General features: G+C 40.2%; 2 protein-coding genes across 3 annotated transcripts in view; one reads left to right on the top strand and one right to left on the bottom strand.

Annotated features, from left to right (window-relative positions):
- Positions 1–17,783, top strand: part of cftr (CF transmembrane conductance regulator) — a 36,585-nt gene extending 18,802 nt beyond the window's left edge. The window contains exons 14-27 of the mRNA XM_084363300.1: positions 81–870; positions 1,077–1,205; positions 1,304–1,341; positions 1,739–2,025; positions 2,138–2,217; positions 3,066–3,216; positions 4,633–4,860; positions 5,734–5,834; positions 7,980–8,210; positions 9,137–9,292; positions 10,882–10,971; positions 11,485–11,657; positions 13,112–13,217; positions 14,731–17,783. Of these exons, the coding sequence (XP_084219426.1) occupies positions 81–870; positions 1,077–1,205; positions 1,304–1,341; positions 1,739–2,025; positions 2,138–2,217; positions 3,066–3,216; positions 4,633–4,860; positions 5,734–5,834; positions 7,980–8,210; positions 9,137–9,292; positions 10,882–10,971; positions 11,485–11,657; positions 13,112–13,217; positions 14,731–14,946 (2,776 nt within the window). The 3' untranslated portion in view covers positions 14,947–17,783. The remainder of the gene's footprint in view (positions 1–80; positions 871–1,076; positions 1,206–1,303; positions 1,342–1,738; positions 2,026–2,137; positions 2,218–3,065; positions 3,217–4,632; positions 4,861–5,733; positions 5,835–7,979; positions 8,211–9,136; positions 9,293–10,881; positions 10,972–11,484; positions 11,658–13,111; positions 13,218–14,730) is intronic.
- An 820-nt stretch (positions 17,784–18,603) lies between these two features.
- Positions 18,604–21,892, bottom strand: part of cttnbp2 (cortactin binding protein 2) — an 87,956-nt gene continuing 84,667 nt past the window's right edge. The window contains exons 22-24 of one of the 2 annotated variants that reach the window (XM_084364845.1): positions 20,953–21,060; positions 20,628–20,704; positions 20,065–20,162 (exon numbers count right to left, since the gene is read on the bottom strand). In XM_084364845.1, the coding sequence (XP_084220971.1) occupies positions 20,657–20,704; positions 20,953–21,060 (156 nt within the window). In that variant the 3' untranslated portion in view covers positions 20,065–20,162; positions 20,628–20,656. Of the gene's footprint in view, positions 20,163–20,627; positions 20,705–20,952; positions 21,061–21,892 lie in introns of both variants that reach the window. The other variant, XM_084364844.1, reaches the window with a different exon arrangement.

The raw sequence follows: 21,892 nt of genomic DNA on the forward strand, positions 1-21,892 counted from the left end.
TTATTATAAAATTTAACCATATTTAAAAGTTAGTAGTTGAACAGCTTTTTTACAATCTCCTTTTTTGTATCGCTGTACAGATGTGTCTGTAAACTTATGGCCTCCAAGACTCGTATCGTGGTCACCAGCAAGTTGGAGCATCTCAAACGAGCAGACAAAATCCTGCTGCTGCACAATGGAGACTGCTATTTCTACGGCACCTTCTCAGAGCTGCAGGCCCAGCGCCCTGACTTCAGCTCCCTCCTCCTCGGCCTGGAAGCATATGACAACATCAACGCAGAGAGACGCAGCTCCATCCTCACGGAAACTCTCCGCAGGGTCTCTGTCGATGAAACAGCTGGCTTCCGAGGCCCAGAGCCAATTCGACAGTCGTTCCGCCAGCCACCCCCTCCAATAATCATCTCTGGATCCCAAGGACATCCTGGAAGTGATGGCTACCCAGAAAAACGCAAACAGTCTCTAATCCTTAGCCCCCTGGCAGCTGCTCGCAAGTTCTCCTTCATCGGGAACTCCCAACAGACTGCAAATCCTCCCCAGTCCAGTACAATAGAGGATGGGGTTCGTGAACTTTCTGAGAGGAAATTCTCTGTGGTACCTGAGGACGATCAAGTAGAGGAGGTGCTCCCCAGGGGTAACATGTACCATCATGGGCTGCAGCACCTCAACGGGCAGCGACGCCAGTCTGTTCTGGCGTTCATCACCAACTCTCAGGGCCAGGAGCGCAGAGAGCAGATTCGGTCCTCCTTTAGAAAAAAGCTGTCCATCACACCGCAGTGTGACCTGGCGCCCGAGCTGGACATTTACGCCCGCCGTTTGTCCAAGGACAGCGTCTATGACATTAGTGAGGAGGTGGATGAGGAAGACATGGAGGTAGAGTTTTGTTTGAACCCTTTTCAAGGCATAGTGTATGTTTATATTTCCAGAAGAATCAATGCATTTTCTTCACCCTTCTTCATTTTTAGGGTAAATACCCACAAAATGTACTTGATTTTGTCTCAGTTAATAGTTTTGCTGGATTTACAGGTTAAATTTTAGCTGGGTTTTTATGGTTAAAGAGGAGTTTTGTTTCTTCACAGCAATGCTTCGCAGATGAGCGTGAGAACATCTTTGAAACTACCTCATGGAGCACCTACCTGCGCTACATCACCACCAACAAGAGCTTAGTCTACGTCCTAATTTTCATCGTCTTTGTCTTCATCATTGAGGTAAAATTGCTTTCTTCTTGTTTGTCTTTGTTTTTTTTTCAAATTATGTAAAATTAATAAACAATATTTTTACCAATTCTTCATCTTTCCACCAATAGGTTGCTGGTTCAGTCATCGGCATTTTCCTCATTACTGAGTAAGTGGCATGTGAGAGACTAAAACAGCCTGAGACTTTAGTGCTTGGTTCATTCTCTATTGAACTGTTTCCATTTCCACGATTACACAGAAATGCTAAATATTATCATTGTTAAGTAGATCTCTATTGGTGGCAAAAGCAGCAGGAGTCTTTTTTTCTCTTCTATACAACTGACTTTGAAACTGCACAATATAAGTTTAAATATATGCTTGTTATATATGTTTAACGTATCGTATAGTTTCATAGTCATAAAGCATACCATAAAGTATCTTACAGTACACTTTTAAAAGTTTTTACATATTATACATGCATTTTTCAGTCACACAATCTTTTGGGAGTTTTAAATAAAGCTTTAATGGTGCAAAATCTGATTTGAATTCTTGTGTTTTCCTGTCAGCACGATTTGGAGGGATGGCGCCAACCCTTCATCACCCAACTACATCGATGAGCAGCACCCCAACGCCTCGTCAACCCCTGTCCACCTGGCAGTCATCGTCACACCAACCAGCGCTTACTACATTATCTACATCTACGTGGCCACATCGGAGAGCGTGCTGGCCCTGGGATTCTTCAGGGGTCTCCCATTAGTGCACACGTTACTCACTGTGTCCAAAAGATTGCATGAACAAATGCTAAGCGCTGTAATACGAGCCCCCATGGCTGTGCTCAACACTATGAAGACAGGTGAGTTTCTCTTTTTAATATGTACACCGGTCTGTTAGTAGAACTACATCTGTTTAGCCATTTTAATATAGTAATTCACTACACAGTTCACGTTTTTTCTAATTTCTACCAGGTCGGATCATGAACAGGTTTACCAAGGACATGGCCGCCATAGATGACATGCTGCCTCTGGTGCTGTTTGACCTCATACAGGTATTTAACCAACACAATCAGTGACATAACATAATGTAACCCAGTACTCCAAAATACAATAATAATAATAGTAATAAGTCTGCATAACATAGCTTTGCTGAATGTTCCTAAATTCACACTAAAAAGCTCTCATCAAGCTAAGGCTATAAAGTTAGCATGCTTCACATTCATAAACTTAACAGCTAGTTAGAGGAGGCAGAATGAGATCACTGCTAAGTGTTTGTAAAATGTAACTGAATGTGAGTCTGATGTGAACGGATGTGGCTAATGTAATATACATCACAGGGTTCTTACCTGTCCAAGAAATATGATGCAAACTCCACATAAGTACATAAATGTTGCACCAATCACTCAGGTTTCAGAGAAAGAAAACACAAAAAGTCAATCTCTTTCATTGAGACGAGGGATTGATCAAAGTAAGATTTGGTATACTCAGGATAAGTTGATCGTGGTAAATTTTCCTTATTGGGATAATCATGAATCAGGATAATCGCTGGTAACCTCACATGAATTACTTGGAAAAAGCTTTCTGGCTTGATGAAGTACAGGCCTGGTTTGATTTCTTGCTTAATTTTGAATTGCCACATGATGTGTGACTTGTCTGTGATGCAATAAAAATATTTGTTTCTTTACAAAATATAAGGTTATGTGATTGCAGTATCGTTTAGTGCAATTTCAAGTGTTATAGGTATATTGAGATGATTATCGATATCATATTGTGAATTGCAATTATCAGCCATGATAATCGTGATATGACATTTTCATATCGTCCCATGCCCAATTGAGACTAACTGTATGTACACCCATTGAATACATTAGTATATTTTTTCTTTTTTCCCTCTCCCCAGCTGACATTGATTGTGTTGGGCGCCATCTTCACCGTGTCCATCATGCGGCCTTACATCTTCATCGCTGCCATCCCATTGGCAGTCATCTTCATTGTCATCAGAAAGTACTTCTTACGAACTGGACAGCAACTCAAGCTACTGGAGGCTGAAGGTGAGAGTGGGGGGAGAATTTGTGTAAGTGTGAGATTGCAATGTGGTCGTACCAGCGCAATGGCTTCTTTTTGTTATAGTAAAGAGAAATAAAAAGTATCGGAGAGGACCGGCAAAGAAAATTCTGCTTGTCATCATAACATTTTACGCAGAGTAGAATATTGAGTAAGCACATTGACCTTGATATACTTTATAACATATATGTATTCAAGGTTAGTCCTACAGAATGTATTTTGTCTAAAGCATGTCTAAAAGCTCTCTTATGATGCTATGCATTTGGCAGCTATTTGCATTTTGGATTAGACAAAACAATACATTTGTTAAATGGTTCTTGCTGATGAAGGCAGCCATCTTGCTGAAATATCCTTGAGTAACAGGCTGAATTTTTTACATTTCTATTTCTCTTTTATTTGACAATTTAATAAGAGTGAGAGTTAAGAAGCAGGACAACAACAGGTAAGGGGGAATATTCAGTAAAAGTGAGAAGATTACAGGAACGCCAATAGAGCGAACAGAGGAAGTGAGACTGGGGGCAGACGCCACAGTCATCATAACTGCCTGTCAGCAGGCAGGACTGGTGGATGGCTGGGAGCCAGGGGGGTAAAGGTCAGGCTGAAAAACAAAAACATGACAGAGGAAGGGTTGGAGGGGAGGATGGATGCGCTGCCGCAGAGGGGCGGGAACAGTTAAAGGAAGTGAGGCAGGGTGAATAACATTACCATTATCCTCCAATCAGCAAAGAGTTTGGTATCCATGAGAAAAGAGTTGAGACATTTCTAGAAGCTTTTACACATTTAACAGTTGTTTTTCCCTGTTTGGGCTTCTCATTATGGGTTTTTTTGTGATACATTTGCAATACAATCTCTTTCAATACTTTTCTCTCCAAGTTAGAGTCTTGTAATAAGTTTTAGAAGTTTGTTGCAGAAAAGATGGGAAAGGTGGTGCAGTTCTTGAAAATTCCTAGAGCAGTGCAGCTCTGTATAACCGGAGGATGAGAAAACAGGTCACTGGCCTACTGACGAAGATGCCTCTGTGTGTTTTGGACTTCCCTGCTCCGCTCTCGACTCTGTCACTGAATGTGTGTTTTGGTAATGACGGCGAGGTCTTTCCGGAGCCACTGAGAGCACGTTGGGGTCAGAGAGATGAGCCGAGCTGGGATTTCCTCCAACCCCATCCTGGTGTCACAAGCAGCATGTCCAACAGTTACAGTGGAAATTATGTGCACAAGTCTCTTGAATGATTATTAGAATGTTTTCACCTTTTAGCAGCATTGTTTTATTTACATAACTAAAAGAAATGTGTCGACCCAAAAGGCCAACTTAAGAGGATTATTGCAAGCAGAGAGAGACAAGATGTGAAACTCCAACTTAGCTGTGAAAAACTTTTTCAAATGCATATCCCTTCTCCTCTCTTGCAGCACGCAGCCCCATCTTCAGCCACCTCATCATCTCTCTGAAGGGTTTATGGACAATTCGTGCGTTTGGGCGTCAGACCTACTTCGAGACTCTCTTCCACAAGGCGCTGAACACCCACACAGCCACCTGGTTCCACTACCTAGCCACTCTGCGATGGTTTCTCTTTCGCTGTGACATGATCTTCGTCCTGTTCTTCACTGCCGCTGCCTTCATTGCCGTGGGAACCAACCGTGAGTGATGGGATGACTGTGGGTGGAATGATGATTCATTGTATGGATTTAGATTTGTCAATATTCAAAATAAAACACCATGTGCAGATCTACAGCACGACAAAGTCGGACATATTAACAATAAACAAACTTAAAACAAAAAAAGGTTGAAGATGATTCAGAGCAGAACCCACAGAACTGTAACGTGGCTAAGACCAGTATGAGTACGAGAAGAAAATATGTTTTCTGTGATTTGCGAGAGAACTGACCCTTTGATACAAATAATTACAAATAAGACAGACGGATATGAAAACAGTGATTTATGCTCCAAATGAAGTGAAACTAAGAAAACTGCATGAGGACGCCTGCTCATTTTGTCACTTTAAGAGAATGAGAGCAGCAGCACTGGTTTGTACACATGAATCCCAGGAAGGAGGAAGGAATGTGTTAGTCATTTGGTTAGTTAGTAAACATCTTATTATTTTCCACTGAGCCTATCAAGTGAAGAAGCCTCGGTCTTATCTGTGTGTTACAGCGTGTAGAGTCAGATATCAGGATCATAACAGACAGTTTGTCTGTGAAAACGGATCAAAACTGTTTGAATGCCACCGGGTACAATGTCATGTACAGAAGGAAGCCTGTGTGTGTTTCCCATTCATTGAATCACACACACACACACACAAACATGTGGTGTTGCGTCATACCCAGTGTTTATGTTGAGCAGAATAAAGGGTCATTTCACAGCTCATTAGTTTCCAATAGTGCCAGTAATACCTGAATGCAGCTCCGACATCAGAGAGTGCAGCTTTAATTGGCAATGCTAATGAACATGAGTGTGTTTGTGTGCATATGTGTGTGTGTGTGTGTGTGTGTGTGTGTGTGTGCACTCTGCAGAGGACAAACCAGGGGAGATCGGCATCATCGTGGCCCTCGCCATGCTCATCCTGGGGACTTTCCAATGGGCTGTCATCACCAGCATCACCGTAGACGGACTGGTATGTGGTTCATAAAACACACGCACACATGCATGCACAAAATCATCGTTTGCATCATAGCAACACCTGACTTGCATTAAAATACCACACAACCAATGGCCAGTAGGAAGTGTGTCAAGCGTTGCAGACACACACATCACAGGGGTTTTCGCTGAACCTGTATGAGTTCATTTTTTAACACCTGTGTCAGCAGCTACTCCAGAATGTTTGTGCCTAACCTTCCCTCATTTCCCTTCACCGCTCCACTTCACCGCTCATTACACCGACTCCTCGTCGAAGTTCGTATGCAGTTCAAAACTCTGGCGGTAGACCTCTGGATAATTGGCAGCTTTGTTACACATACTCCTTTCACACTGGACAATAAACCTGCTCACACCCGCTAACATCTGGCTTTTGTCCTCATTGTTAATGTGTGTAATCAGCTTTTGCTCCAACGTCAATTGACTCTGCAGTAGTCACTGGTGTTTATCGGCTTGGTGAGCGCGCTAATTTGCTATGACATGTGGTGATGCTTTCTACTGTTTCCTGTCTATCCATCGGTTTGTGATGACAAACGTGACACACAAGAAGAAGAAATAAACGAAAGGAAAGATTTGTCTTGGCAATGTGAAAAAGATGATTTTTAGCAGCATTACCCATGTTTAAAAAAAAGCTGCATATACAAGCTACATTTTTTTAAGTGGTAAAAGAGGATCCGGTGGTCACTCATCTTGGTTCCCTCAGCTTTGACCCTAAAAGTAGAAGAATGAATTTTCCCACTGAAGTAAGGACAGCAGATACACTTTGCATCTTCTGCTTGCTCACTCTGACTTCTGTCTTATTTCCTAAAAAAGATGACTGCATTGTTAACAAGTCTGAGCTCTTGCACTGTGGAACTGAACATCATTTATAGTTGTTTGTTTGAGATGAAAACATGTAGCTATTGATTATACGGAGTTTGAATACACTTATTCTAAGTGCTTTAGACAAAAGAGTTTGCCGAATGAATGTAATGAGTCAATCTGAGTCAATCTAGACACAACTCAGAGTTTCTCTGAGTCATTGAGTCTTTCCTCTGGAACAGCTACAATTTAGACTTATTATATTTGTCTATTTTTCCTGCATTTTTTAGCAACCTAATCACCTCAGAGTGGAGATGTCACTCTCTCACACCGTGTGAGGCTCTTTTGAACCAGTTTGTACCCATCCAGCTCACATTTTGATCAGTGGAGCGAACAGAGCTTATCACAGTGTAGGACATTTTGTTCAGTACACACACTCACACAATGGTGGTGGTGATGTGTGTTTGTGGGAGTCAGCTTCACAGTGTGACTGATCTTCTAATGTAAGAAAAAAACCTCCCTCTGAACAACATTTACACAGCTACTAAAATATCCCTCCAAATCAAAAAAAGCAGACCTGTTTCCCTTTTTTCCCCATATATTTCACAAATTTCCATGAGTTTTAAAATGGTTTATTTAGGTAAGAAAAATTCTCCCTTTTAGAAACTCTTTGTCAGTTTATCTGAAAAATTTGAAATCCCTGCATTTGAAGATGCATTTCAAATGTGTTAAGTACAACTACTTCAGTCAAAACAAAAGTACTATGAATATATCGCTCGAGAACATGTATAGCAGAATACCAAAAAGCTGTTGAATTAAAGTACAACAGCTTATTGTTATGAAGCCTCGACTTTAGTATCACTGCATCATGTTTTTTTTTGGAGCCAGAAGTGATGATTTTTTTATCTAGAGAGCGGAGCTGGGGAGGATATTTTGATTGGATCTGACTGAGAACCTGTGGTAGAGTTTAACGCATACCCTGCTGTAGGAGAGTGCTAGACTTGAAGCTGATTATTGAGATCATAAGCTCGTTAGGAAACTGTTTACTGAGGCAATAAATCAAGTGAGAAGGAGGCTCACTTTCTCATAAGCTTAGTTAAAATCAGACTTGTTTTTGAAACCAGTAGAGTCACCCCCTGCTGGCCATTAGAAAGAATCCACAGACCCGGAGGCTCCGTCCATTATTTACCAGACCAGCTTAGAAATAGTTTTAAAAATTTTTGCCTTAACAATTTAAAGCAGCACAGTAGTAAACTGTATGTATAGTAATAGTTTGTAGTTAACTGTATATGTAACTCACTGTCTCTCTCTCTTCCCATCTTAGATGCGTTCGGTAGATCGGGTGTTCAAATTCATTGACCTGCCATCAGAAGAGCCACTGCCGGGCAAATCCAGTGGTAAAGGAGGGCCCGACCTCGTCATCGACAACCCTCACGCCCAGGACTGCTGGCCCAACCGTGGCCAGATGGACGTGAAGGGCCTCACTGTGAAGTACACAGAGGCTGGACGTGCTGTCCTCAGCGACATCTCTTTCTCTGTGGACGGCGGGCAGAGCGTAAGTTCTGAGTGATGGCTGAAGCATGCATGCGTGTGTGTGAGTGGTTTTTAATGAAACTTGGCAGAGTGATGCATGTTCGCTCATTTTTTCCTGGTTTTTAAAACATCACGCTGATTAGCCAAAGAGGGGCGCTGCAATTAATGGGTCATAGCAGGGTCATAGAGAGATTACAGCAAGGTGACATTCAACAAGAAGGACAACTGTGTCACAGACTCCCATTGGGAGCAGAGTAACTATCTAAGATTATAAAATTATTATAATGAAATAACTGTATTAGTAAAAACATAAGCAATTTGATTAATGAAACATGCATATTTCTACACTTTTCTTTTTTTTAAAAATGATTTCCACCTTAAAGGCACTCATATCTGTAATATCTCCTGTCCATCTGGATTTTAAATGCATTCTGCTATTTAATTAGGTCAGAGGACCTCAGCCAGCGGTGGCCTGATAGCTTTCAGTGGAAAGAGAGAAAACATGTATTATGTGACCGCTTTCTCTCTGCTGCTGGCAGTAATTATAGTCAGTATGAGCGTCTCTTAATGAATCCTGGCGGACAGCAGAGCTCAGTAAGTGTCAGCACTTTAGCCTCATCCCATTAGCTTCTCCGTAGCCTCCTGATAAATGGACTAATTGTTGCTGCGAGGCTGCAGAAGAAAGGACGGAAAGCTTTTAGAATTCCAAACACCTCAAGGCAACAGTTCATCTCACAAAGTCATGAGTAAACTCGTATCCACATATACTGCATACTCTACCGTATGTGTACATGGAGTATATACAGTATTCTCTGGGTCTGCATACTTAGATTCTTGCACACAAAGGCACCAGATACATAATCTCTAGAAAATGATGAATTTTCAGGCTAGAAAATAATTTAGCAGATTAAAATGTTTCTGCTCTGTTTTGTGTTTGTGTGTTTATAGATGGGTCTGCTGGGTCGAACGGGTTCAGGGAAGAGCACATTGCTCTCTGCTCTGCTGCGTCTCGCCTCCACAGACGGAGAAATTTCTATCGACGGCGTCTCCTGGAGCTCCGTGTCCCTGCACACATGGAGGAAGGCCTTTGGGGTGGTACCACAGGTACATCTACGGCGGCTGAGATGCATTTCAACAAGACGCATGGCATACAAAGGCTGCTGGTTAAAATTCAAATACTGTTTAGGAAAACTAGGAGTGTGAGTGTGAATGAGAAACATACAGCAACTGTATTTCAGTGGGCTGATAACAGCAGTATGGCAATATGGAAATTAGGGTTTAAAAAGGTGATTTTAAAGATGAAAACATTTTTCAGAATGCACCTTTAGAGAGTTACATCTGAAGCAATTAAGTCTCCCCGGAAGTTTTTTTTTATGGCATCGCCACCAAATGTTCCTGCAGTTCCTGTAATCAACGAACTTCTGTGTTGTGCTGGAAGCAGGATGTTAGTTTATGTTGGCGGACTCCATTTCTAAACTAACTTTAGCTACCGTTGCTCCGTGTTAGCGGAGCGAGGAGAGGCACTGAGACGAGGCACTGGAGAACATGCATCAAGTCACATCCTTTGGACTGTTGCGGAAAATCTAGAAGAAGAAATCCAGCAGCATTACACAACTTAATATTCATCCACAGAGAGAGACGGGGAAGGTCTCCTTTTTAACATCACGTTACGATCCACTCACAGATGGCCAATCAAAAAGTGATTAATACATATTAATTACTACAAATCGTTACATAAGGCCCCTTTAAATGTTACTGTCAAGTACAAGATCGACAGAATAAATAATTTTTCATCACAATATCAGGATAAGACACAAGAAAAGTCAGAAAAATTATGTTTCCGCTTAATGGAGTAAATAGGTTAATGGATTTACGTAGCTTTCGCACAACATGATGTCCTCAGTCATACAACAAACTCATACTGTTTACATTCTAAAACCCAGAGATTAGTCGATGATTATAGAACTAACTACATTTAATTTTCTCTTATCACTTCCTTGCACCTCCTAGTAGCTCAAGACTGATTGCAATAACTTGGGTAGAAGAAAACACTGGGAGATGTGACTCTTTTTTGCTTGGAATTTAGATCGGAAACATAAACCAGAGCAGGTCATTGACCAAGTTGTGAGATATTCAGGACTCTTAGAAAAGTAGATTTTATTTTCACTGTAAAGCAGTTCTCTAGTTCAAAGTGAAAATCCCTGATGAGTCTTGTACAATATGAGGAAAATCTGCAAATGTTCAATACTGTGATTACAATATGAATATATTGTGTGCATATTAGCCCTTCTCTCCTTTCTTAGCCAATGTGCTAACAAACCTCACAATGGCCACCAAAATGACATCAATTAATCTAAGGGTGGCGGACGCTAGCTGGGACTTCATCTGATTGGTCAAATAGTGTGAATACATTCATCTGATCGGCAAAAGACTATAAAAACAGCAAAAAGAAGAAAACATTAAACATAAATTACAACGGATCATAAAACGTTGCAAACACCAGATGAGACTTTCCAGTTTGGCTAAATAAATCCTCGGCTGCTTTTTAAAGGCATCAACTAAGACCACATAACGCTGTCTGATTTTAAGTCTGTGCAGTCATAATTGATCCAAATTATTGTTATTAGGAGCGCTTTCTAATCCAGCCCCTGGACTGTGTGATTTAAATGTTTTCATTGTTCTGTTTTGAACAGAAAGTCTTTATTCTGACCGGCACTTTCCGGATGAACCTGGATCCACACGGACGCTACAGTGATGAGGAGCTGTGGAAGGTAGCGGAGGAGGTGAGGCTCTGTTTTCTCTTGTCCTCAGCTGCGATGTGAATAATTGGTATATCAGCCTATTTAACAGGATAGTATGACATTTAATTAATCGATTAGAGATCATGATTTTTATTTTTTGAAAGATTTTTCAGCCACAGTTTGCCTCAAATTTTCTTCTCATGTCAATAGAATAAAGTTGATGAAGGACATGTTAAAGGCAAATATTTTTTAAAATTTGTTTTCAGTGCTTTTAGTTTTTGGTGCTTTGTGTTAAATTTTAAAAAAGGTTTTGAACAAAACGATGTTTAAAATTTTCAAATTAAGGTATCAAAAAAGAACATATCTGTACATATATTCATGTATCATATTGGGAACAGTATTGAAAATCCAGAGTATCCGGAGATCAAAGTAGATAAGCTTAAAGTAAATAAATTAAAATGTCTCACAGTTTTCGAGCTGCAGTGTTAGCAGAAGGGAAACTGTTCAGATTTAATGCCATAATCTCTTTCAAAGATGTGAGATGTGTGTCCCCAGGTGGGTTTGAAGTCAGTGATCGAGCAGTTTCCAGACAAACTGGACTTTCAGCTGGAGGACGGAGGCAACGTGTTGAGCTACGGACACAAACAGCTGCTGTGTCTCGCCCGCTCCATCCTCAGCAAGGCCCGCATCCTGCTGCTGGATGAACCCTCTGCCTACCTCGATCCCATGTCAGTATTAATGCCAAAACACTCAAGTGTGTGTGTGTGTGTGTGTGTGTGTGTGTGTGTGTCTCAGTGAATTTTTAATGTTTCTCATCCCAACACTGGGAGCTCATTTACCCACAGTGAACTTTATTTTGAGTCCAGAATTTATTTTGACTATTTGAAACTGTTTGCAGCACAAAGAGAGGCGAGATAGTTGATAGTTTTGTGACTTCCTAACCAACGCTCCTAAAAATGTAAATAAAATAATCATATGATATAACAAAAATACAATTAAACCATTATTTGGGGTTCTTATTGTACCTTTTCTCCTTGTTTAAATAGCTTTCTGGCCTGATCAGACAGTGTGTGTGTTTGGAAAACGTGAGGCACAAAGAGATAAATCAAGGACACCACTCCCATTAAACTGTTTGATTTTGCCACTCAAAATTTGCTGTCCTTGATTTTTCTTTTTTGCCTATTCACTACCAGAGGGATTCAGGACCCTGCATACAAGTCATTAAGTTATTACATGAGTAGAGCATGTTGTGCCTTATTTTGGGACCCTTTTGAGATGAAGCTAGGGTAACTGCTAGCTAGAAGTCTAGAAGTAGTTAATATCCAATTTAGTAGATAGCTAGCCACCTTGTGAACATACAACATCTGGCTAGGAGAATGTATAGGTGGAGGGCACTTGCTTTGGCTCCGATTGAGGGTGAGAATCTGCTGCTAAATAGTACGCTGGACTCAGAGATCCATGTGGATAATAAGACCCTCAGAAAGGAGGGTACCACCAGCTGATCCTGGAGCTTTGTCTGGATGATGGTCAGTTCAAGGCTCAATATTTTACTTTTTATTTTAAGTTGAATCAGGGACGATTTCTGCATAGACTGTAGATCATGCAGCTAGAAGCATCAGGTACAGTAGATATAGGGCTTATTATTGATAAGAGCAGTGGGAGGTTCATCCTGTGTCTTTGTTACTGCCGTCTCTATGATATTTGTCTTTTTTCTCCCTTTGTGCCTTTGTGTACTGTACACATTAGAAGCTTTAATGAGTTCTTCTGTAAGAAAGGAGCGGCCCACTGCTGCACACTTAAACACAGCTAATATCTGATAGTCATCCAGGGTTTGTGTGTATTTCCTTTGTGTGTGTATATGTGTGTGTTTGCTGCATCCTGAGGTCACAGTGCAGCAGAAGTCACCCAAATCCAACATGTGTGGTGTTCCTGTCACTGCATATGGTGACAATTTCAGTGCTTACAGTAATTCAGACTGTGTGTGTATGTGACCATATGTGCAGATAGTAAATGAAGCCTAGAATGAGCAATCTTATTTAACCTGAGGCCAATGCTGCTGCTCTTTCATGTCGGCCCCAGCAGGACCAGAACGCTAAGCTAATGTGTTAGCAGTAGAGACGGATGGGTTTTGGTGATGATGATGATGGTGATGATGATTATGTGTGTTTGTGTGTGTGAGCAGAACGTTACAGGTCCTGAGGAAGACGCTGAAGCACGCGTTCTCTGGCTGCACCGTCATCCTATCAGAACACAGAGTGGAGCCGCTGCTGGAGTGTCAATCCTTCCTGGTGAGTTTTGGATGAAATTTGACTCATAATTTCTGCTGATATTTGAGCTTTATCAACATTTTAATATCCAGGTTTAATACTCCTTCCGCCTGTTGTAAAGTGATAAGAGATGAAACTCCACTCCCGTATGTCGGGTGTGTAGGTCTGCAGACGTGTGTTGGAGTGTTTGTTTGCATGTTGGTAATGGGGGTTTGTGTTGGAAATGGCAGCTGGCGTGACGGTAACATGAGGGAAGTGACCTCAGTGTTACTGCAGAGGGAGGAACCAGGACTCAAAGCACGTTTTGGTGTTTATTTGTTAGATATATACAGAGATAAGTTCATAGATGAATGAATGACTAATAAATGACAGATTTAAGAGGGGAAAAGGATAAAAAAAGTGAAATTACTTATTTTTCAAGTGGGAGAAAGTGTGTCATCAATACCCGAAGCCAGCAGACTGTCAGTACATTTTGGTTCAGATGCTTTCCTGCTGGTTCAACATGATACTATTCAACATTTTCACATCCTGGAAGAATCAACTGATTATCGGCCTAAAAATGTGATACTTTGGCTCTGATGCAGCCTCTTCTCTCTGTCTGTAGTCCCCTTCCAACAATATCTTCTTGGTTAGATGTCACAAATACTAGTAAAAACTTTATTAGTATAGGGTTTTAAAGACAGAGTTACAAAGCGCTATACATACACAAAACAGAGCAAAACAATGAAAGAGTCACATGGAAAAGCAAGTATCACAGGTACATAAATACTCAGATGAAAAACATGGAAATGCTTTATTACAAAAAGTCTAAATTGTAAAATTCTACTTATTTCCATTCTGTCACTTTTTATTCTAAATTTTGAGACTCAGATTTTAAGTTTAACTGCAAATGTATTGGTTGCAAATATGTTATCGGTCTCCTTGATTAGTAATAATTGTACTGACCCTTAATAAAATGCATTGTGCCATCCCTAATAGATATAATTTGATTAGCAATGTTTCCACAGTTCATCTTGCTCTCTTTGCCCAATCTTTCAACTCTGTTATAAGGATCATTTTTCTAACAAAGGAAGAAATTACATTTCCAGCTTTAAGTGAAAGATGTTGGTCAATAGGAAACTCTGCAGTTTCATATTACTGATCACACAATGGAAGACGATGCATCCTGAACCAACAACTGGGTGTGTTTGTTTATGGCTGTGGTTGTAGAGTGGACACAATGTGGCTCAGCAATGAGGGAAGAACGCTGTATTTCCATGCATTTAGATTAAGACAGATTAAGTATTTAATGTTTCCAATGGCATTTATGTGACTTTTTCCGGATATTTTTAAAGCAGTCGAAGCCACTGTTAAACTTAAAAGGTGATTAGTTTAAGCCAGATGTCAAGTTGTTTGTAGAAAAACCTTGAACATAATTTATTCTACAAAATGATTTTCCATCTTCAGTCAGCTTTTTTTAAAGAAAGAAAGAAAGAAAGCGAATGAATGAATCTCAGATAAACAAATGATCATCTCCTCCTTCCCGTCTGTCCAGATGATCGAGGGCAGCTCCATAAAAAACTACGACTCCATCCAGAAGATGCTGAATGAGACGAGTCACCTGAAACAGGCCATGAGCCCCGCTGACAGACTCCGCCTCTTCCCCACGCTTCACCGCCTGAACTCCAGCAAGAGGGCGCCACCGCCGACCGCCAAGATCTCGTCCCTGCCAGAGGAAGCTGAGGATGAAGTCCAAGACACCCGCCTCTAAGCGGCCAGGCACAGACACACACACGCATACATACCCCTAGCTCTAATGGGATTGATCCAGTGTTCTGATACTGATCACTTTGGGTCTAAGAGGCCAATAGTAAACACTTTTGAGTCATCATTATTCACCTAAGTTACAAGTGAAACAGCAGAACATGATGCTAGAAGTAAAATGTAATGAAGCACATAATAACACGCCCACAAAGTCCATGGTTCAGTCTGACTAACTGGACACGTTGTGTTTGAAACATTTTAAGTGCCTTTACAGGTTTCAGTCAGTCAGTCAAGTGTTTTGGGGGCTGGACAAACTTAGTTAAGTGTTCTCTGAGCCCAAAACATTATATTTGCTTTCAAAAAGTTTTTTTGCATAATTGTTTCAAAAACATTTTCACTGGTTTAAACTTAGGGATAACTTTCTAAAGACAATGTTTTGTTCTGACCAGTGACCAACCAGCTGGTTTTCACTGGAGCCTTCAGTTGTTTTAACTCCGAACACAGAGCAGCAGCCACTGTAGAAGTCGGACTCGTCGTAGGTTATCTTCCAGAACATTTTCTGTTCTGCACAATTACAAAATGTAACTATGAGCCAACAGACAGTGCAGCTCAGAAAGTACAACATCAACTTACCATATGCACCTAACAGGAATTAGCCATGCAGGTAATGTTGCACATAAGAAAGTTGTTGACTTCTCTGCTTGGTCTTGAGGCAAGGCATCAGTATTTGATGACCGAAGAAAGTGACAAAATCAACATCATGTTTTTCTGAATCACTTGAAAAGTTAAATAGTGTTGCTCTAATGTGCGACAGTCAGCAGATGGAAGGGGCAGTGCGAGCGCAGATTGTCGCCTCTGGGTAAAATAATTAAAGTACAAAATGCCAAAATTGGTCGCCAGATATTCTTGGGTGACCATTAACATACCACCCAAATTAAGTCTATACGTGGGAAACACTGCCCAAGGTTCATTTTAGCCTTTGTCCAAACTGAAGAGCCGTCCACAGCGGGAGCATTTCAGAGTTTTCATTGTGAGTCACTTGTTTGCCTCACAGAACAGATCCACCTTTATTTTATTAAATAAACCAATAGACACCAGCTCCAACATACATGTCCAAACGTAATCCTGTGTGTTTCTCATGCCTCTATAAGATGATAGAAAGTCAGACTTTTTTGTAATTTACAAGTGGAAACCGGGTTGAAACCAATAAAAGAATCACAGATCACATTATAATGTGTATTTCTGGTTGCGGTTCCTGATGACCACTTAAAGTATCTATCTGCTATTGAAACCTCAGGATTATATTTGCCATGTGTAAATACACTAGGAATCCTTTTAAAATGACGGGCGCTTCAGGGTGCTATAGTCTTTAAAAAGAACAAAACACAGATGCCATAAAATACCAATTTCAGCACTGATTACCACTGCAGTGGTTGAAGCTTCAAAACATTCAGATCAGCCCTAAATACTGATCAATTAAAGCACCCAGTGTCATCATCATCCCTCCAGTTTCACTGTGTCCTATCAATAAATAAAAGACAGTGCTGCTGTATTCTTGTACGCTGCTTGTAGATCCTGTACAACTATTTATTACATTGATTAGCCAGCCTGTGAAGGCAGTATGAGACGCTGCAATAAATATTTTAAAATCAGTAGTGCTTACTTACCAGTGAATTCCCAGTAAAGTTCTGCTTTTCACAACCAAAACCAGTTTTAGAAACACTATCCAGAGGAAATCTGAAAACACGGTTGTCACATTTTAATGCGGATGATTCACGTTAAAAAAACAACTTTCTGGTGCCTCAGTTCAGTATTTCTGTCATTGTTTAATCAAGACAGGTGTTGTCACAGACCTGTTTCCCTGAGGAAGCTTGAATGAGCAAAGGACAAATCACTATTTTATACTCAGTTTTTAAACAGAAATAGAAACATTTAAAGGATAAAGATTTAATGCTGCTGCTAAGTTGCCTGTAAAGTGAAACTATAAAACACCACATTGTCAAACTTTGATGGAAATCGACATGAAAAATATCCTACAGGATAGAGAGAGCTCACCGGGTATTGAGAAACAGTTCTAGAGAAGAGTTGAGACTTCTACAGTGGCTTCGTGTTTACTGCATTGCAGTATTTTCTGAATATTTGTTGTAGTATTTCTGATTAGTCAGTCTGGGCCTGCAGTAACTTCCCTGCCATCAACACACACACACAAACGGTAACAGTGACGCTGCTGGCTGACTCTGCTAACGAACGATGACTCAGATACCCTTATTTTTCTATCTGAATGCACTTTAGAGACACCCTGAGGTACTCATCAGCTTTCACAGCAAGGAAACACTCGAATGATTAAATGCTGTACAGTTTTTTCATTTGTAGAATTGTGACCTTTGATAACAAATTCTGCTTTTTACTTCAACTCTTCAGCTTTACTTGATGAATTATAGAGAGGAGCCAGTAATTCATCACAAAAGAACATTTTCTATGTGAAATAAAGTCTATTTTTTCAGAGCCAATGCTGTACAAATGCAAAGCAGACATTTAGCATTTCATTTTTATCAAGTTCTCTCTCTACTATCGGAAACTGGAAAACTCTTCTGACATCACTTTATTTTCTTTGGTTGAGGGAAGAGTGTGTTGCTCCTTTCATACTGAATAATAGTTTTGTAAAGCAGCGATGCAGAAAATTAAGGTACTGAGAGAAATGCCTTGATGTCTTAACTGTGATGTTTTTTTTTACAGAGTAAATTAAGAACAAAGCTGTTTCTTACTCATAGGAAAAGGGACCCAGATGTCCAAAAAATGTATAAATGTATTTGTTCAATCAACTATATTTCCAGTAAAACTAAAGATTTGGACAATTTCAGTGTGGCTGTGTCATTTTTGTTAAAAGAAAATGTATTTGTTGGGTAATGTCTGTGACGTCATGTGTGACATACGGATTCTAACATGAATCCAACACCGAATTCATTATAAATACTAATTGTCAGAGTTTACCAAGTTTGTAAAAATATACCATATATATGTACATATTTTATGACACAAAATGATACAATACATTCGTCCCACTGTCTCTTGACCGAAGACGAAGTGAAATGTTTTTATTTTAAAGACGTAGTCAACGTTCTTGGATGAGGTAATGTTTTAGTTTGATTCACGTTACGTTCAGTCACGTTCGCCCACTTCCTTCCTCACTTGACTCACTCCTCGAAGTTTGAACAACAGGTGATAAAATGAAACCGTTAGCTTGAGTAAAATTTGGATTTCTCTGGGTCTGAACATTGTTGGAAACACTTGATTAGATCAGATACCACGTGATACCAACATCGTTACACTGTTGGTTCACACACAAACCTTGTTAGAAGCTGGAAACCAACAGTCAGAACTCTTACACAGAGATAAACAAAACAATAATTTTGGACCCCACAACATTTTTTTAATTATTAATTTACAATCATAGTAATGTTTTTAAGGAAAAGTGATGTTTTTCTACAAGCTCCGTTGATGTATTATTTAAGAATTTTCTCAATACGACCTTTTACTGGGATTGGCTACTAAAGAAGAGTGTAGAAAAGATCCAACGCTGGTGCAGGGGACTCTGTGAGGTCCTGTGTTTTATTCAAAATAAAAATTAAAAATCAAGAATAAAAAGAACAGAAAAAGTCAGATGGGGGATTTTGACAGTGCCATTTTAATGTTTGTGCTTGAAAGACAATTCTTTAAACCTCAAACAGCTATCGTACAGATCAAAATCATAGGTTGACTAAAATCTCTCCTGTACATATGTATAGATATATTTATATATATATATAAACAATGTCCGCTTAAAATAAAACTTGTCCTTTTAAAGTAAAAACATATGAAGAAGAACACAGTGATAATGGAAAGCAGAAAAGAAATTTCACTGTAGGGCTCAGCTGGGGTTAAATCGAACATGACTCGGGGGGGAAATGATTTAAAATATTTATTATGGCTTACAGTTGATTGAGGACATCCTGTGTTTATACAGTTCTATTACTTATTGCCACGGCCCGTTCACTTTGAAACAAGTGAAGGGTTCAGAACCAAACTCGTTTTACAAACACTATATACAAGTTTTCTTTTTTTTCAGCAGTTTTGCTTCAAGGTTTTCGTCACTGTACAAGCGTCATACCACATACACCAATCTATAGAGCATTTAAACTTACTAATTCTTATTTACAAATATATTTGGTAAAACCCTGATTAATTTCAACAGTATTTAAACCAACCTTGCAACTATTTAAAGATAAAACACTTGAATATCTCAAAATACTTAATAGCAAAAACAACAAAAAAAGAGAAAATAAAATCCTGCTCGTTTCTTTCTTTGATCCAAAAACACTTTTCACTAGAAAGGTTAACACCTGTAAGTACCTTCAGTTACTCTTCAATGGCCTTATACCAGTCGGAGAAGTACAGTACACAAAAAATACTGTGTCAGTACTGTTTTGAGGCAGTTTCCACCAGTCAAATACTTTATATCTCGACTCTTATTTCAGTAAGTTCTCACGCTGTATCTTGTCTACTGAATACTGTCCACAATAAGCAGGTTGATACACTGGAATAAGGCAACAGTAAAGTAACCTGCTGCATTACCTTCTGTTGTTTTTGCCCCTCGTAAATCTTGCCAAACCAAACGAGCAAATACTTCAAATACTGTAATAGAATAAAACTATGGTCCCCAAGTACACAACTGTAGTACAGTGTAACAAGTACGGATAACAAGTACAAATACTAAGAGTCAAAGGTCGTCAGGTACCTAGTCTTTACATTGTGGAGGGAGGTTCACAGCGGAATAATGGGAGGGGGGGAGGGGGGAGAAGATGTCTACTTGCTATTGTTGTTGTTTTCGTGCAGGTCTCTGTGGAGGATCCAGATGTCCTCGTGTGATTGGTTGTTGTCGATGTTGTTGTTGCGGTAGTAGTTGTTGTTGCTGCTGGGGGGAACCTGCTTTGTTCTGCTGCTGCTGCTGCTGCTGCTGCTGCTGCTGCTGTTGTGGGGGGTTCTGCTGCGGCTGGGGGGTGTCTGGGTTCGGCTCGGGCTGCTGCTGCTGTTGTTGTTGCTGCTGGTGGCAGCAGGGGAGGCCCGTGTCTGCTGCCCCCTGCTGCTGGGGACGGGGAGCTGCGATTTGGCGCGAGGGCCTGAGCGCCGGTCGCTGCTCTGGACGGCTGCCTGGGTGGAGCTGCGGCTGGACTGACGGACAGCAGGCTGCATGAAGAGACACAGTTTGGTGAGTTGGAGCCATTTTGAACAAACAGTATGTAATTTCTGTAGCTCTCAATCAAAACAATAACAAAAAAAGTAGATTGTTGTGAAGCAGCATGGGATTATGGGAGTTGTCGTCTTCATTGTTAAACAACCACCATTGCTGATGAAAATCTATTTGACGTGACTCAGACAAAAACGTTCACTGACGAGGTTAATTTTTATTAACGTTACGTTTGTTGACTTCCTTCCTCACTCTGTTTTGTTGGTATGATTCAGCTTGTAAAACATCAATGAACTAAAAGAGGCTGAAAAGCGCCGTAGAGTGAGTAAGTAAACCTGCAGTAATGACATATTGTACGACAGTTCAGTCCTATAACTGCTAATACTGGACAATTATATGTGAGATAACGCCCAACCCACCGCAGACACATAATTAAAAGTTGTACAAAACAATCACACACATACATTTTCAATTTGAGTCACCGGTTTGTGGCTCACTGGAGTGATAATGAGAAGAGATTAGTGGAGGGAGCTTGTTTTTTCTACAGAAAACAGAAAAATAACCAAAATGAAAAATAGCTGCTGCAGACAAAAATAAAGAGTGAAAAGCATCATGTCCTGCGTCTGTAGGTATTTACTTACTTCCTACAGGTGGTGGATGTCTACATTCAACACATTTTCACTATCTTATCTGCTGTATTCTGTTCCTTATCGCTGCTGGGATGTTTCTCCACAAACATCACTTAAAGTATTTTTATTTCCAGTTATTGATGTTTTCGCTCGCTCTCACCATCTGCGGTCGCTGCTGGATGGCGGTTTCCTGCTCGACCTTGTGAGTCGACGTCGCTTCACTGGGAGAGCTGGAGAACAGTATCAAGTCGTCTTTGGCCTGAGAGATCTGTGGAGGATGAACAAAAGTGAGCTAAAACCAGCTAAAACCTCAACTGAATGTGAGTAACGACACTGTCGGTGTACAGCAGGTCGTTATTTGAAGTAAATTACTGGGCGGGATGTTGGAGCTGAGGTGTCATCAGCATCATGGTCGTGCAGGTCAAGGTTTAAGATTAGGGTGAATTCTTTTTAAAGGACAGTTTACTGATTAGTTTGAAACATAATCAATAGATTATGTGAAGAATTATGTAAAGTATATCTTTGGGAGAACTTTGCTTTCTTTAAAAACGTCCATAAAACATCTCTGAAACTGAATTTAGATCATCTTTGGCCACCACCAAATGTCAGAATACTTTCAGATAGGTTATCAGATTTTGGTGCAGGATCAAAAGGCTAAAATCAGCCTGATAAATGGTTCTAGCCCTCATCTCTAACAGCACAGGAGCTAGTTTAAGGTGAGTGTCATTACAAAGCCGGTGCGGTGCCCCAGACACACATACAGTCTCTATATTTAGAAGGATGACAGCGATGAATTAAAGAGCCAGGAATGAGTAAAAACATGTGACCTAAAAGCCGAGTGTTTGAAGATGTTGGTGTAATTAAGACCTGAGTAGCTTCTGAACGACAAAACTGTTTCTGAGATGGTTTATATGGATGATAGCAACACACACTGGCAGTCAGAAGGATATCCATATGTATTTATCCTTCTTTAAAGCGTGGTGAGGTCACTTTTGCTGAATCTATAACACTTTAATCCGCTGTAGAACTAAAATACATTTGTTTTAGAGAAACACCGTTCATAGATTAGAGATCAGTCTACTGGAATTTGTTTAAGTTAT

Source organism: Pagrus pagrus, assembly GCF_965226575.1.
Source record: "Pagrus pagrus genome assembly, chromosome: 10".
Lineage (NCBI taxonomy): Eukaryota > Metazoa > Chordata > Actinopteri > Spariformes > Sparidae > Pagrus > Pagrus pagrus.